This window comes from Giraffa tippelskirchi, chromosome 10 (assembly GCF_054371585.1).
Source record: "Giraffa tippelskirchi isolate mGirTip1 chromosome 10, T2T-mGirTip1v1.2.pri, whole genome shotgun sequence".
NCBI lineage: Eukaryota > Metazoa > Chordata > Mammalia > Artiodactyla > Giraffidae > Giraffa > Giraffa tippelskirchi.
Genome location: NC_137284.1, coordinates 140,869,252 through 140,887,486, shown reverse-complemented (window position 1 = coordinate 140,887,486; position 18,235 = coordinate 140,869,252). Strand labels below are relative to the sequence as shown.

Sequence of the window (18,235 nt, the reverse complement as noted above, 5' to 3'; positions counted from 1 at the left end):
GGAGCCTGGTAGGCTGCAGTCCACGGGTTCGCTAAGGGTCGGACACGACTGAGCGACTTCACTTTCCCTTTTCACTTTCATGCATTGGAGAAGGAAATGGCAACCCACTCCAGTGTTCTTGCCTGGAGAATCCCAGGGACGGGGAAGCCTGGTGGGCTGCCATCTGTGGGGTCGCACAGAGTCGGACACGACTGAAGTGACTTAGCAGCAAAGGTGCGAATGGGTTGGGTGGGCATACAACTACTCTGTCAGAGCAGGGAATATAATTTTTCTCCCTGGTGTTTATAGTATTTCTTTGTTAAATTCATAAAAACTTTTTTGATTCTATCTAAGAGTCAGTTGTTCACTAATTTTACCTTGAATCACTTTGATTTGCAGACCAAGGTCTTTTTTTCTGTTTAAGTAGGTTTCTTTCTTTACACTGTAAGTACTGCCACTGTTTCTCTCTGTAAGTTTGCTAAGGCTGTTATCACTAAGTACCACAGGCTGGGCAGCTTCAACAACAGAAATGTGTTTTCTCACCATTCTAGAGGTGAGGAGGCCAAGAACAAGATGTTGGCAGAGTAGGTTTCTCCTGAGGCCTCTCTCCTAGGTTTGTAGATGGCTGTCTGATCACCGTATCTTCACATGGCCTTCCCTCTTCAGAAGTATGTGTCCAAATTTCCTCTTCTTATAAGGACACCAGTCATGTTGAATTAGGACCCATGCTAATAAACTCATTTTAACTTAAATTACCTCTTGAAAGACTCTTGCTCCAAATTTAGTCACAGTCAGGTTCTGGGAGTTAGGATCTCAACACATGAATTTTAAGGGGACACAATTCAACCTATAACACTATCATTTTAGTGTCATTCTATACAGTGCTTAAAATCATTTCATTGATCACTATTCTCCATCTTTCACATCTATTATCTTTCTTTCATCATTTTGTCTTTTCCTTCTTCATGATAAGTTTTCCCTCCATATCACTGATTCAATTCTTCCAATGTTTTAAAAAAGAATTTCCCTATTAATATTTTGATTTTCCTTACATTTTGTGCCTGCTTAGTTCTTTTTGCATCTCTCTCAATCTCATTCATATAACTCCCCATTATCATTTCATAGAAGCTACACGCTTGCTGCATACGGCCACAGAATCTCAGTCGTGTTCAATAATAAGCACATTTTGGTGACTGGCTGACTCAGGCTAGCCAGCTCAGCTGAACTTGGCTCGATTCCCCATGACTCCTCCTCCTCCAGGGACCAACACCATCATGGCAGTGACAGAGGTATGACAGGGCAGGCTCCCTGGCACAAGCACATTTCAGGTCCCTCGTGTTACATAGTAACAATCAGCAAAAGCAAGAGCCCAAGAATCAAAGAGAAGGAAATACACTTCTCCCACTCAAGTGGAGGGGGAAGGCTGATAATTCTGAGCAATTACGTAATCTACATCATCTTGCATCTTTTGAGAAACCTTGAGCTTAAGTCTCCTAAACGTTTCCTATTTAGCTTTATAAATCCTTTCCTTCAAATAAATGCTCTTCTTTGAGACCTCAATGTAATGCTTTTTCCCTTATGCTTATAAGGGAAGGGGTTTTTGTTTTTAATCCTTGCACAGGAAGAAATCTATTTAGATCCACTATTTACCACCAGACACTCTGGAAGGAATTTCCTTAGCACTGCTGCCACCCAACACTTGACTCTCCAACAAGGTTATATTCAGATCCAATGCTTAGGTTAAGTCTAAGGTACATGCCTATAGCTTAGTTTGTGTGCCTAAGGTTTTCCAGTGCCCATTTGCAGAAAAGAGATGGAAACTCCTCTTTCTCTGTCACGGGCTCTGATTGAACTGAAGCATCACACACAAAGTTGGTGATTTGGGTTTGAACAGGATAGGATTTTACAGACTTCATTCCCAGCATGCACTGCTTCCAGTGTTCCTCTCATCTATAGCCCAGTGAAAAAGTGTCCACAGTACATAGTGCTCAACTCAACTACCCTCTGAAGAATCTTACTTCTTCACTTAGTTTAAGGCTATTTTAAATGATGTTGGAAGGACATACATTGTACACAGCTATCTGACACATGTTAGTAACACCAATGTCCTAACATTTTACCATCTGGTCTTATTCCCTACCAGGTCTCCCCTAACTTAATAAATGTTCCGAGTCCACCCAGGCCCTTCATCATAGGACTGTGCTACACCCAGACCAAGGATAAAACAAAAGTGTTCTCTCTCAATCTCGCCTGAACTGCCCCAGAAAGAGGATTATACACAGCTCTAAGTAACAATCTTCTAACTTCAGTTCATATGCCTACATTTCTTAATTAGGAGGACTGCACTATCATTTTAAGGATTTTTCTCTTCCTTCTGAGATATACCAGAGTCTCTCTGATGGAGTACATTAAAAGCCCACAGTAAATGTTTCCTATGTATCTTCACATAAAAGAAATGTGAATTGAGGGGATGAACAAACACTGAATGTCAGCCTTTCAGAACGGGGAGCATTTGTTATCACAAAACCGTCTTACATTTTCAGAGACAGTATGTTAAAAAGACAAGTAAAATAAACTACAACCATATTCTAGAAAACAAATAATATCCCTTAAAGCTTTACACGGCCACAAGACGCTGTGGCAAAGAGCCTCTCTGACTAACCTCATCCTCCCTTTCTCCTTGTTCTGCTGCACAACGCGGCTAGTGGATTTGATGTACAGGTGCCGATGCAGCTCGTCTATGAGAACCAAGTGGAGGTTCATCTTCTTGCTGTGCAGCTCCAGCCTAAGGTCACTCAGTCCTTCCACCTGGAGCAGTGGGCCCTCCAAAGACTCGACTGCGGACACCTGGAGAGGGGGAAGAAAACGATTCAGACAACAAAATAGTCCCACAACATTATAAATATGAAAGGCTACTGGCTCAGCTGGTAAAGAATCCGCCTGCAAAGAGGGAGACCTGGGTTCGATCCCTGGGCTGGGAAGATCCCCTGGAGAAGGGAAAGGCTACCCACTCCAGTATTCTGGCCTGGAGAATTCCACGGACTGTATAGTCCACAGGGTCACAAAGAGTCGGACACGACTGGGCGACTTTCACTTTCATCTTTTCAAAGATACTGTCAAAAGACTTTGTGAGAACCTCATCAGTACACAAGAGACTTTGAGTATAATGTGGATAGCCCTGGTTCTTCTCTTAAAGGGTTTAACAGATGTTGCCGAAGAAAACAATCACGATAAACATGAAGGCACCTCAAGCACCTCAATGTTGTATGTGCTATTTATTCCCACACACACTGCCTATCAGTGGACACAAATAAAATGACTTCCCAATAATTATTTTTATATCCTTACAAGAAGTCCATGTACTATTAATTTAGACCAACTTTTAGTCAAACTTATCTTTTAAGATTAAGATTCAGTAAAAGCACACTTTATCAATTTTTTAAAATAATTCTCAGGGCCATTATGAGTCAGAGCTTGGTTAGCCTAAGTCTACACACATATTTACACATAGTCATGTCTCTCTGGCTCCTTCTCATATTCACATACACACAGAGGGAAAGGCAGTTTTACATGAAAGCTACAAGCAAACAACAGCAATTCTCACCTCTCCTTGGACTGACTCAGTTTGATCGAAGAAATGGGATTTGAAAGGTGAACAGAAGATAAACTATAAAGAGGGAGATTCTCTTCGTGTAAAGTGCAATATGGAAGATTTTAAGACAAAAAGCACTGAATGTATAAAAATGGTGTAGCAATACCTACAACAAATGGAGAAGATGAGGAACTCAGGGAATTTGGAATACAAAGTGCTAAGTGCAAAGGAGGAAAAAAAACCAGTATTATATAATCTCATTTATCCATATATATAAATTTTTATTTGTCTTTTTATATATATAGGAAAAGAGAAACACCAAGACTAACAATAATGATAGTAGTAGTAGTAATAATAAAAATAGAGAAGAGATGACTACAAGTGAACTCAGGGAAAAGAGCCCTACCAAGCTCCCTCAAGGAATTAATGTTCAATGACTATCCCCTGCTTTGGTTATACATCTAAATAGTCCGCATTCATACAGATAAAGGCAACAACCAGTACCACTATGCATGTGCATGCTCAGTCGCACAGTCATGTCCAACTCTTTGCAATCCCAAGGACTGTAGCCTGCCAGGTTCCTCTGTCCATGGGATCTCCCAGGCAAGAATACTGGCACAGGTTGGTATTTCCTTCTCTAGAGGATCTTCCCCACCCAGGGATCGAACCCACGTCTCCTGCATCGGCAAGTGATTCTTTTACCACTGAGCCACCTGGGGAACCCAACCGAGGGCACTACTTCAGGGTAATTGTAATTATGGATATAAACATGCACCTTAAAAATCATGCATTCATACAAAAGCAATCAAAAGACAGTAGAAGTCATTAAACATCAGTGATCAAAAATGTTGATCACAGATCTATCCTAACATACACAGTAATTTAGGGGAGTACGGAGAGTGAATATAGAAAACTGTGGCTGCCAAATACAAACCAGCCTAAGATAGGCAGGAAAAGGCAATGGCCTAGCCATAAATATATCACTTGTTTTGTGATGTGCTATAATCAAATGTCACTAGCAAATGAGTTTCCTTAAGTTAACCAAGACAGAATCGAGGAATGAAAGAGTGACAAGCCCTGGGCCAGCTCTGCCCTCTGAAGCCTGCCAGTTCCTGTTCACGCTGACTTGCAACAGCCCCTGCTATGAGAGACCCTGTGCCTGGTGCAAGCTGCGGGCAATTTCAGATGGAAAGACTGCCTGCCTCACGAAATGACCAAAGTGTCCCCAAGGAGGAAAAACAACAACAAATTCATTTATACTTATGCTCTAAAATGGATTTTTAACTCAGGTCTCTAGCAGAGAAAAGAGGATGCATTAACCTTTAGTGACATCAAGATCCAGAAAATGAAAAATAATTTGGTAAACCACTGGCCCGTCGTGTAGCCTTATCCCTCAAGGTAATTAAATCCAGCTGAGATATTTAAGCTTAAAAACCACCCACTGCACAGCCACAATCAATTTGCTTGTAAGAATCTGCATGAAGATTTTTTTTTAACCCAAACAGCTTATGTTCCAAGTATAAAACTATATGACAGTTTTAACTTTCAAAGCCGCTTCATTTTTCTTAAACATAGCTAAAGCACTTAGCACAGTGCCTGGCCTATACTGAGTGCTCATTCAAATTATTTTTAATAGAACCTATTTACCACATGGATAAAGCAACCTCAGAAGGTGTTTCCAACATGTTTTAATGCAGCATTTGCAGTAAAGTGCTGTTTCCTTCATGGAACTATTATTAACCATGCAGACTACAAATTTTCTGAATATGTTTTCTTGACCCAAAATACAAGCACAATTAACATACAATCAGGAATAGTCTCAAAACTTCAAAGATTTGAAAATCTTACCATGAATAGCCTCTATTTCTGTAGGAAGACACAGTGCTTTATGTTCTGGCCTTCACAAATGAAAAGTCTATAAAGCTATAATTATGGAAGCTAAGTCAAGCCACTGTCTTCCCTGACTCTAACCTTCCTAGTTCAGTTCAGTTCAGACGCTTAGCCGTGTCCGACTCTTTGTGACCCCATGAATTGCAGCACGCCAGGCCTCTCTGTTCATTACCAACTCCCGGAGTCTACCCAAACCCATGTCCATCGAGTCGGTAATGCCATCCAACCATCTCATCCTCTGTCGTCCCCTTCTCCTCCCGCCCTCAATCCTATCCAGCATTAGGGTCTTTTCCAATGAGTCAACCCTTCGCATGAGGTGGCCAAAGTATTGGAGTTTCAGCTTCAACATCAGACCTTCCAATGAACACCCAGGATTGATCTCTTTTAGGATGGATTGATTGGATCTCCTTGCAGTCCAACCGACTCTCAAGAGTCTTCTCCAACACCACAGTTCAAAAGCATCAATTCTGCGGCGCTCAGCTTTCTTCACCGACCAACTCTCACATCCATACGTGACTACTGGAAAAACCATAGCCTTGACTAGACGGACCTTTGTTGGCAAAGTAATGTCTCTGCTTTTAAATATGCTATCTAGGTTGGCCATAACCTTCCTTCCAAGGAGTAAGTGTCTTTTAATTTCATGGCTGCAGTCACCATCAGCAGTGATTCTGGAGCCCGAAAAAATAAAGTCTGACAGTTTCCACTGTTTGCCCATCTATTTCCCATGAAGTGATGGGACCAGATGCCATGATCTTAGTTTTCTGAACGTTGAGCTTTAAGCCAACTTTCTCACTCTCCTCTTTCACTTTCATCAAGAGGCTCTTTAGTTCTTCTTCACTTTCTGCCATAAGGGTGGTGTCATCCGCATATCTGAGGTTATTGATATTTCTCCCAGCAATCTTGATTCCAGCTTGTGTTTCTTCCAGCCCAGCATTTCTCATGATGTACTCTGCATAGAAGTTAAATAAGCAGGGTGACAATATACAGCCTTGACGTACTCCTTTTCCTATTTGGAACCAGTCTGTTGTTCCATGTCCAGTTCGAACTGTTGCTTCCTGACCTGCATACAGGTTTCTCAAGAGACAGGTCAGATGGTCTGGTATTCCCATCTCTTTCAGAGTTTTCCACAGTTTATTGTGATCCACACAGTCAAAGGCTTTGGCATAGTCAATAAAGCAGAAATAGAAGTTTTTCTGGAACTCTCTTGCTTTTTCGATGATCCAGCGGATATTGGCAATTTGATCTCTGGTTCCTCTGCCTTTTCTAAAACCAGCTTGAACATCTGGAAGTTCACGGTTCACGTATTGCTGAAGCCTGGCTTGGAGAATTTTGAGCATTACTTTACTAGCATGTGAGATGAGTGCAATTGTGAGGTAGTTTGAGCATTCTCTGGCATTGCCTTTCTTTGGGATTGGAATGAAAACTGACCTTTTCCAGCCCTGTGGCCACTGCTGAGTTATCCAAATTTGCTGGCATATCGAGTGCAGCACTTTCACAGCATCACCTTTGAGGATTTGAAATAGCTCAACTGGAATTCCATCACCTCCACTAGCTTTGTTCGTAGTGACGCTTTCTAAGGCCCACTTGACTTCACATTCCAGGATGTCTGGCTGTAGGTGAGTGATCACACCATCATGATTATCTGGGCCATGAAGATCCTTTTTGTACAGTTCTTCTGTGTATTCTTGCCACCTCTTCTTAATATCTTCTGCTTCTGTTAGGTCCATACCATTTCTGTCCTTTATCGAGCCTATCTTTGCATGAAATGTTCCTTTGGTATCTCTAATATTCTTGAAGAGATCTCTAGTCTTTCCCAATCTGTTGTTTTCCTCTATTTCTTTGCACTGATTGCTGAGGAAGGCTTTCTTATCTCTCCTTGCTATTCTTTGGAACTCTGCATTCAGATGGGAATATCTTTCCTTTTCGCTTCTCTTCTCTTCCCAGCTATCTGTAAGGCCTCCTCAGACAGCCATTTTGCTTTTTTGCATTTCTTTTCCATGGGGATTTTCTTGATCCCTGTCTCCTGTACAATGTCACGAACCTCTGTCCATAGTTCATCAGGCACTCTATCAGGTCTAGTCCCTTAAATCTATTTGTCACTTCCACTGTATACTCATAAGGGATTTTATCTAGGTCATACCTGAATGGTCTAGTGGTTTTCCCTACTTTCTTCAATTTAAGTCTGAATTTGGCAATAAGCAGTTCATGATCTGAGCCACAGTCTGCTCCTGGTCTTGTGTTTGCTGACTCTATAGAGCTTCTCCATCTTTGGCTGCAAAGAATATAATCAATCTGATTTCGGTGTTGACCATCTGGTGATGCCCACGTGTAGAGTCTTCTCTTGTGTTGTTGGAATAGGGTGTTTGCTATTACCAGTGCTTTCTCGTGGCAAAACTCTATTAGCCTTTGCCCTGCTTCATTCTGTACTCCAAGGCCAAACTTGCCTGTTACGCCAGGTGCTTCTTGACTTCCTACTTTTGCATTCCAGTCCCCTATAATGAAAAGGACATCTTTTTTGGGTGTTAGTTCTAGAAGGTCTTGTAGGTCCTTCATAGAACCGTTCAACTTCAGCTTCTTCAGCGTTACTGGTCGGGGCATAGACTTGGATTACCGTGATATTGAATGGTTTGCCTTGGAAACGAACAGAGATCATTCTATCGTTTTTGAGTTTGCATCCAAGTACTGCATAACCTTCCTAAGTGGTACTCAAAACAATTTGAAGAAAATAGTTGTAAATGCATACATTTGATCTCTAGAACATCAGTTTAGAAACCTGATATTTATCTTCTGTGGTTTTAAGTAACTTGTACCATAAAGCTTACGCATAAGGAAAACTTTGTAGGCAGCAGTGAATCCAACCACCACTTTTAATGCTGTTATACTGAGGGGTCGGATTTTTAGGTATTTCCTAACATTCAGCCTTTATGAGAAGAGAAATCCTTAAATATCCATCTATAGGGCTTTTTCTAAGTGGCTCAGTGTTAAAGAATCCACCTGCCAATGCAGAAGCCGCAGGTTTGATCCCTGAGTCAGGAAGATCCCCTGGAGGAAGAAATGGCAACCCACTCCAGTATTTTTGCCTGGGAAATCGCATGCACAGAGAGGCCTGGTGAGCTACAGTCTATGGAGTCACAAAGAGTTGGTCATGACAGAGCCACACACACAGTTAGAAATGTGTGTAACTACTGATGAAAAAATATCACTAAAGGATTTTCCTTCATGTATGGGAAGTGGTCATTTTATAAATTATTTCACGTTTTCTAAATTTAGTGATCACAGAGCACTTTTTAAATAACAGGTTGATGAAACATCAACAGAAATTCAAGAGATGCAAATGAATTAAAGTGGACAGCAACAGGCTCACTCCGAGAAATAATCAAAATTGGATTCAAAAGTGTGACATACAATACTGAATAATGTCACAAATATATATTAAAATTATAGGACAAGACACAGCAGGTGAAAAGTAAAACAGACAACATACAGTGGAATAGTTCACTGGAAAATGTTGTCTATTTATCTCACAGATATAATACCATGAATTTATGTACCAAATGATCTCTACCATGACCTCTCAGGTATGCCACACCATGTCTTAAAAGATAGATTACTAAATAATGAACCAACCAGATGTATTTGGAAGCTTTCTAATCCATATTTTCAAAATTAAATCAGCATGGGGAGGGCATAGGTAAGAGAGATAGACACTACCAACAGGGAATTTTTTTCACAGAACACCTATAATAACAAGAACATTAATGTTCTAACTCATCCGAGTTAGAAATTGCTCATACAGATAAATCTGTTCTGGAATTGAAGAGAAATATTTCTTTTAGGACTATGAACATAACCAAACATCTACAAAATGTTTTAACACATGATATAGAACAGGCCAGTGTGTTTCACTATTAAGAACTTATCCATTTAGACCAATGAGGACCTACTGTATAGCACATGGAACTCTGCTCAATGTTACATGGCAACCTGGATAGGAGAGGAGTTGGGGGGAGAATGGATACATGTATATACATGGCTGAGCCCCTTCACTGTTCACCTGAAACTATCATAACACTGTTGATTGGCTATGCCCCAATACAAAATAAAAAGCTGAAGTAAAAAAAAAAAATCCATTTAGGAAAATAAGTTCTGAAAAATATTTCCATAACTCAAGAAATAGGTCAAAGGTACAGTTAAACTTGGAGAAGGAAACGGCAACCCATTCCAGTATTCTTGCCTGGAGAATTCCATGGACAGAGGAGCCTGGTGGTTTGCAGTCCATGGGGTCACAAACAGTCAGACACAAGTGAGTGACTAACACAACAACAGATAAACTGTACACAATCAAGAACTGTCTGGTGTTTTTCAAAAAAAATCTGCTTTGAGTTGAGAGATCAATCTACAACAAAGGAAATCTTCATAATGAGAACTACAGTGCCCTTAAATTTTCTTTCCCAGATAACTATTTCTCAATTGCATTTTAGTTTCAATTAGAAATAATTATTTCATGGTTAAGTGTCTTCTACCAGCCTGACTCAAGTTGATTAGGTAAAAAGATCTAGTTTTTTGCTTAACATGAACCAATGGAAATGTCTTTGAGGAACACCAGAGTTGGCCATTCTCAAACATCTGCTTCACTGAAAAAAATGCTGAGAAAGAAACCACCGATATTTATGTTTCTGGTTGGGGCAAAGTGAGTTACACAGAGATGAATGACAATAGCAACTTTCTAAACAGAACTAAGGATCCAGGCAAACAACAAAAGCAAACAAACAACACCAACAAAAAGAAAAACCCTTTAAATATAAGCCAAAAAATCCAACCTGATAACTGAACCATCTGCTAGCTAATAAAAATGCTTATTTTGGCAACAGAGTTCCCTAAAAAAGACAAATGTGTTGCCACTGTTGAGTCCAAAAGAAGTATTTCCTTCAGGACTCTGACAATTACATGGTTCCAAAATGTTCTATCACTTTCCAATAGGTCAGTAAGTCTCCCTTATGGAAGCATTTTTCTAGTTAAACAATCTAACCATTCTGAACATGGTACTGTGGCCCAACTTACAGATGTAATAGTAAGATATGAAATTAGACTATTCCGGAGAATTGATTCTGTCCCTTCCCACAAGTATATAAGATTCAAGTCTGAACAGTCTCAACTAAATAACACCAAAAATCTCTGGCTATGAAGAAAAGAAACATGCCTTGGGACCCAAGATTTACTCAGTACCCAGGTCACCAATCTCACCACTGGGCCCCTTAACTGTGGGAAGGCAAACTCTGGTGTCTTCAAGCCCTGATCCTTAAGAGTCCTCCACCCTGAATTCCCCATGGGCTCATGGGATCCCAGACAGACCCAAGAAGTCTCAGTCTGAATCAAGTATGCTTCACACCCACCTCGACACAAGTGGGGAAGATGTTTCTCACCATTCATTTACCAAACATTCCCATTTAGCTATACCGTATTTCCCAAAGCAGAGATTTTATCAGACAGAAACTGGTAAAAGAAACCAAGCACACATTAAATAAATAAAAATCACCATGACTTCACGTATTAGTTTGAAATTTGAACCATATGAAACTACTGTTTTTACCAGTCAAAAATGATCAAATATTGGCTGTTTCAGATGGTTCAATCCAGTAGTTTAAGGAGCCGGTCTGAAAGCCTTGATGCATCCAGGAAAGCACTGTACTGTTTGTAGAATGTTGCAGTCCTTATAGTCCTAATAGGTATTTAACCACATAGAGGAACTAGGAACAACTTTACTTGCAGAATATAATATTATACCTATGGGACAGAAAACAGAGAAATATGTGATCCCAAGGGTTTTGTTCACAAAAATCTTACCTGTTAAATATAAACAATAATAGAATTTATACTTTTTAGGTATAAACGTCATCTGCTCATTTGTGTTTAAAGCACGACACCAACCACTACACAAGGCCGAAGCAGAGGATGGCTTAGACTTGCTTTCCAGGTGGCACTAGTGGTAAAGAACCCGCTTGCCAATGCAGATGTAAGAAATGCATATTCGATCCCAGGGTCTGGAAGATCCCCTGGAGAAGGAAATGGCAATCCACTCCAGTATTCCTGCCTGGAGAATCCCATGGACAGAGGCGCCTGGCGGGCTACACTCCATGGGGTTGCAAAGTGTCGGTCATGACTGAAGCGACTGAGCACTTAGCACACTCTCCACACAGAAGTATGGGACATACAAGGGAGAATAAAGGGCCCAGGCTATTGTGGTGGTTTCAGGGGGTCTTAGGAATTCAGCAGAAAGCCAGAATCCCTGATCCCAGCTTCAGTGGAGACTACTGAGAGGGGTTCAGCTTCCTAGGGTTCAGTCTGGCCTCTACTGAAGGCCTCAGGGCTAACTGGCAGTTTGGTACTTAAGACGGACTTCCCAAGAAAGTTGCAAAGGGCAAGGCTGAGTACCTGGAGCAAGCACACACGTTTTCTCCCCACTAACTCCTCAGCTTGTAGCCAGTCAACAATAATCAAATCAGGCCACCAAAAAAGCCCATTCTTAAAGTCAGTCCGCTAACATATTAATAATATTGATCAGCCCCATTCAAGTGCCCCTTCTTTTTCCTCAGGAAACCCAATACCTATAACGCAGACTCAGCAGGCTCTCACCACTACGAACAGGGTGCTGGCTACCTCCGCTCTCCCTTCATTACTGCCAGGGATATTGCATGTTTTTATTTAATAAACCTTCATCAGTTCAAATGAAGGGTTGTTATTAGCTGAGCTAACAGCCAAATGATAATGCTCCAGAGAAATATCAGTGCTTGTCGGCGCATTAACAAAGAGAGGACAAGGGCTGAGGTCAAGCATGTGTCAATGTAAATGAGGCCATATTAGGTACTAAAGGCTTAATGCAATAGACTGCTGGGGAGATAATGAAATTTACAGGATAAAGCAAATGAGATGAAGTTATTGATAAGTGAAGAAGGGAGGAGGACCTATAAAATCAAAGAAAAGGCCTTTTACTCGTGAATTTCTCCCGTAAAGAATCTTCAAACAGACCTTAGAAAACAAAATTCAAAAGAGATCAAATGTGCCTTCCAGCTTCATGACAAATCTCATCCTGTCTGCTGTTGTTCAGTCACTAAGTTGTCCAGCTCTTTGTGAACCTGCAGACTGCAGCACGCCAAGCTTCCCTGTCCTTCACTATTTCCCAGAGCTTGCTCAAATTCATGTCCACTGAACTGGTGATGCTGTCTAACCATCTCATCCTCTACCACCCTCCTCTTCTTTGGCCTTCAATCTTTCCCAGCATCAGGGTCTTTTCCAGTGAGTCGGCTCTTCACATCAGGTGGCGAAAGTGCTGGAGCTTCAGCATCAGTCCTTCTAATGAATATTCAGGGTTGATTTCCTTTAGGATTAACTGGTTTGCTCTCTTTGCAGTCCAAGGGACTCTCAACAGTATTCTCAAGCACCACAACTCAAAAGCATCAATTCTTCAGCACTCAGCTTTGTTTATGGTCCAACTCTCACCCTTCTTTATAGTTCAACTCTCACATACATACATGACTACTGGAAAACCATAGCTTTGACTGGACAGACCTTTGACAGGAAAGTCATGTCTCTGCTTTTTAATATGCTCTCTAGGTTTGTCATAGCTTTCCTTCCAAAGAGCAAGCATCTTTTAATTTCATGGCTGCAGTCACCATCAGGAGTGATACTAGAGCCCAAGAAAATAAAATCTGTCATTGTTTCCACTTTTTCCCCTTCTATTTGCCAAGAAGTGATGGGGCCGGATGTCATGATCCTAGTCATCCTATGACTGCCATGAAACACTGGCTTGTTCTAAGAGCATACAGAGGCGCTTCCTTAGAGGTTCAGTGGCTAAAACTTTGCGCTCACAATGTAGAAGGCCCAGGTTTGATCCCTGGGCAGGGAGGGAACTAGACCCCACATGCCACAACTAAGAGTTTGCATGCTACAACTAAGGATCCTACATGTGGCAACTAAGACTCTGCACAGCCAAATAAATAATAAATAAATAAAAGCATGTGCTGTGCTTAATTGCTCAGTCATGTCTGACTATGCGACCCCAGGCTCCTTTGTCCACGGGGATTCTCCAAGCAAGAATACTGGAGTGGGTTGCCATGCCCTCCTCCAGGGAATCTTCCCAACCCAGAGATTGAACCCAGGTCTCCTGCATTGCAGGGGAATTCTTTACTGTCTGAGCCACCCGGAAAGCCAAGCATACCAGTCTTTAACTATTCTTAACCTTTCCTGAAGGTCCTCCCTTACTTTTGCTTTTTCTTAAACATCAGGGCATTCTACCACATCTAATTCTTATATTTTATTAAAGCCAATCTTTTTTTTCCCTCTTGTAAAAAATGGGAACCAGGTCTTCTAAGATATCCATCCCATTAGCACAGAATGACAGCATCTAAAAAATGAAAGGTAAGAATTTTCTATTTTAAGGGGCCTTTAAAAATTGTTAAGATGGAGGCCCCACATCAATTTTACAGATTAAAAAAAAAAAAAGGTAGGGCCCAAATATCTATTCTTAACCTTTGTTCTTTAAAATTACAAAAATAATAGATGTGAAATCAAAAAAAAACTTGAAAAACAGAAAAACCAAACAGGAAAGATACATATCCAGCCAGATAAAGTTATACATTTTAACCTGACACCACTTATTTTTCCACACAAAGTTTTTACAAAAATACAGTTACTTTCCAATATTTTTTTTCCACTAGGCAATATATTGGGAAATTTCGCCCATCACCAAACATGATTTTTAGTGTTTTCATACTAGTCCATAATATGAATATTCCATAAATGACTTAAACCAACTCCCTATTAAGTAACTGCTAATTTTTTACTTCCATAAATCTTACTGTGAAAATTATCCCTGTATATATATATTTTGGAACACCTCACACTTAAAATTCTGAATTCTTAACATTCAAGAAGTAGAATTCCAAGTACAAAGTTATTTAGGGCTTCTGATGCATGCCACATTAACAGCCTTATTTTTTTCTAAATGGACTTTTAAGAGCTCTGTCCACAATCACTTTCCTAATGAAATTAAACTATACCTAAGATATTCTAAGATAAGGATTGTAAAAAAAATCCTTCTTTGTTCCTAATTTTATTATCTGTTCCATCCTCAGTTCCCATTGTTACCCAAAGTTCAGCCTCTCTATACACTGGTGCCAAATCAAGCCTTGGAGTTAGAATTTGGGGTGAATCAGAAATCACTGTAGACAGTGACTGCAGCCCTGAAGTTAAAAGATGCTTGCTCCTTGGAAGGAAAACTATGACAAATCTAGCTGCTGCTGCTGCTGCTGCTGCTAAGTCGCCTCAGTCATGTCCGACTCTGTGCGACCCCATAGATGGCAGCCCACCAGGCTCCCCCATCCTTGGGATTCTCCAGGCAAGAACACTGGAGTAGGTTGCCATTTCCTTCTCCAATGCATGAAAGTGAAAAGTGAAAGTGAGGTCGCTCAGTCGAGTCCGACTCTTGGCGACTCCATGGACTGCAGCCTACCAGGCTCCTCTGTCCATGGGGTTTTCCGAGCAAGAGTACTGGAATAGGGTGCCATTGCCTTCTCCGTGACAAGTCTAGACAGCATATTAAAAAGCAAAGGCAATCATTTTGCTGACAAAGGTCGGTATAGTCAAAGCTATGGTTTTCCCAGTAGTCATGTACAGATGTGAGAGCTGGACCATAGAAGAGGCTGTCAGTTCAGTCATGACTGACTCTTTGCGACCCCATGGACTGCAGCACACCAGGCCTCCCTGTGCATCACCAACTCCCGGAGTTTACTCAAACTCATGTCCGTTGAGTCGGTGATGCCATCCAACCATCTCATCCTCTGTCATCCCCTTCTCCTCGTACCTTCAATCTTTCCCAGCATCAGGGTCTTTTCCAGTGAGGCAGCTCTTCACATTGAGTGGTCAAAGTATTGGAGTTTCAGCTTCAACATCAGTCCTTCCAATGAACACCCAGGACTGATCTCCTTTAGGATGGACTGGTTGGATCTCCTTGCAGTCCAAGGGACTCTCAAGAGTCTTCTCCAACACCACAGTTCAAAAGCATTGATTCTTTGGCACTCAGAGTGCCACTGTGAGTCCAACTCTCACATCCATACATGACCACTGGAAAAACCATAGCCTTGACTAGACGGACTTTTGTTGGCAAAGTAATGTCTCTGCTTTTTAATATGCTGTCTAGGTTGGTCATAACTTTCCTTCCAAGGAGTAAACATCTTTTAATTTCATGGCTGCAGTCACTATCTGCAGTGATTTGGGAGTCCAATTAAATAAAGTCAGCCACTGTTTCCACTGTTACCCATTTATTTGCCATGAAGTGATGGGACTGGATGCCATGATCTTAGTTTTCTGAAATGTTGAGTTTTAAGCCAACTTTTCCACTCTCCTCTTTCACTTTCATCACGAGGCTCTTTAGTTCTTCTTCACTTTCTGCATATGTGTCATCTGCATATCTAAGGTTATTGATATTTCTCCCAGCAATCTTGATTCTAGCTTGTGCTTCATCCAGCCCAGCATTTCTCCTGATGTACTTGGCATATGAGTTAAATAAGCACAGTGACAATATACAGCCTTGACGTACTCCTTTTCCTATTGAGAACCAGTCTGTTGTTCCATGTCCAGTTCTAACTGTTGCCTCCTGACCTGCATACAGGTTTCTCAAGAGGCAGGTCAGGTGGTCTGGTATTCCCATCTCTTTCAGAATTTGCCACAGTTTGTGGTGATCCACACAGTCAAAAGCTTTGACATAGTCAATAAAGCAGAAATAGATGTTTTTCTGGAACTCTCTTGCTTTTTCAACGATCCAGATGTTGGCAATTTGATCTATGGTTCCTCTGCCTTTTCTAAAACCAACTTGAATATCTGGAAGTTCACAGTTCATGTATTGTTGAAGCCTATCTTGGAGAATTTTGAGCATTACTTTACTAGCACGTGAGATGAGAGCAATTGTGCGGTAGTTTGAGCATTCTTTGGCATTGCCTTTCCTTGGGATTGGAATGAAAATTGACCTTTTCCAGTCCTGTGGCCACTGCTGAGTTTTCCAAATTTGCTGGCATATTGAGTGCAGCACTTTCACAGCACCATCTTTTAGGATGAAGGTTGAACACTGAAGAATTGATGCTTTTGTATTATGGTGCTGGAGAAGACTCCTGAGAGTCCCTTGGACAGCAATGAAATCAACCAGTTAATCCTAAAGGAGATCAACCCTGAATATTTATTGGAAGGACTGATGGTGATCCTGAAGCTCCAACACCTTGGCCACCTGATGCTAAGAGCCAACTCACTGGAAAAGACCTTGATGCTGGGAAAGATTGCACGTAAACGGAGAAGGGGGCAGCAGAAGATAAGATGGTTGGATGGCATCACCACCTCAATGGACATGAATCTGAGCAAACTCTGGGAGATAGTGGAGGACAGAGGAACCCGGCATGCTGCAGTACATGGGATCACAGAGGGTCAGGCACGACTTAGTGACTGAACAACAACAATGGCTGTTCTAGCCAATATGCGAGAACAAAAAGTTGTAACAAATTGGGAGTTTGGGGCTAAAGCAAAAATCCTATTGTTAGTAGATGTGATGATGTAATTTTCTATTGAGAAAAACCAAAATAAACTACACTTGAATATATTTTTTAAAGATGGAGGTAGGCAACCATAAGTAATTAGCATTGGGATGAATCTCAGGGAAAACAGACTTCCTTGGCAAGTTCCCCCTATCTTGTCAAAGCCAACCAAAACTGCCAATCAGCATTCTCAGGTCACCATCAAGTTGAGAAAGGGATCCCAACACTGCTATGACAAACATTGCTATCTGCTGCCATTGACACACGCACAGGGTTAGCCACAGACTAACCCATCAAAAATCCTGCTCCAACAAGTCCCTACAGACAAAGACAGCAAAGCACTTTTGCATTATTCTTTACTGAGATCACTCCTCCTACAGACCTGAAGTGTATAAACATAAGCACGTACAATTACAGTTCATCTGATTATAACAGGTATGCATCGGTGACGGTAGTACCAGGAGAGAAATGCTGCTTCACGTGACAAGCCCGGGACTACCACTTTTTCTTTTCACCTGGCCTTGTGTGATAGGGATGACAATCATGCTCCCTACACCATAGCAGATTTGTATATTGCCTTCCATTTCACAAAGTACTTCACATGTACAAAATTTCATTTTTATTCTCACCACCACTTTATAAAAAAGACAGGTAAGTATCCTCTACAGAAGAGGACACTGGAAGAAAGAAAGCAATGCATCTGTCTAACCTCACAAAACTGGTAAATTGTTGGGTCTGGACTAGAATTAAGAATTTCTGGCTTTTCAACTGATTTTTGCTTTTACTATACCATGCTGGACCTAGCCATCACCTGTCAATAAATGTGGGCCCCAATTTCAATCCATTAAATCCCAACAATAAGTCAGATAAGAACACACAGTCAAGACGCAGAAGTCAGAGCACCAAAATGACAGCTCTGAAGAGTAGGAAGTCAAGAAACACCTGGAGTAACAGGCAAATTTGGCCTTGGAGTACAGAATGAAGCAGGGCAAAGGCTGATAGAGTTCTGTCAAGAGAACACACTGGTCATAGCAAACACCCTCTTCCAACAACACAAGAGAAGACTCTACACATGGACATCACCAGATGGTTGACACCAAAATCAGATTGATTATATTCTTTGCAGCCAAAGATGGAGGAGCTCTATACAGTCAGCAAAAACAAGACCAGGAGCTGACTGTGGCTCAGATCATGAACT

General features: G+C 41.2%; 1 protein-coding gene across 4 annotated transcripts in view; it reads right to left on the bottom strand.

Annotated features, from left to right (window-relative positions):
• The window catches only part of EXOC4 (exocyst complex component 4), an 875,766-nt gene that overhangs the window by 732,806 nt on the left and 124,725 nt on the right, over positions 1-18,235 (bottom strand). For all 4 annotated transcript variants that reach the window (XM_081532917.1, XM_081532918.1, XM_081532920.1 and 1 more), the window contains one exon: positions 2,642-2,826. In XM_081532917.1, coding sequence (XP_081389043.1) covers positions 2,642-2,826 — 185 coding nt within the window. The remainder of the gene's footprint in view (positions 1-2,641; positions 2,827-18,235) is intronic.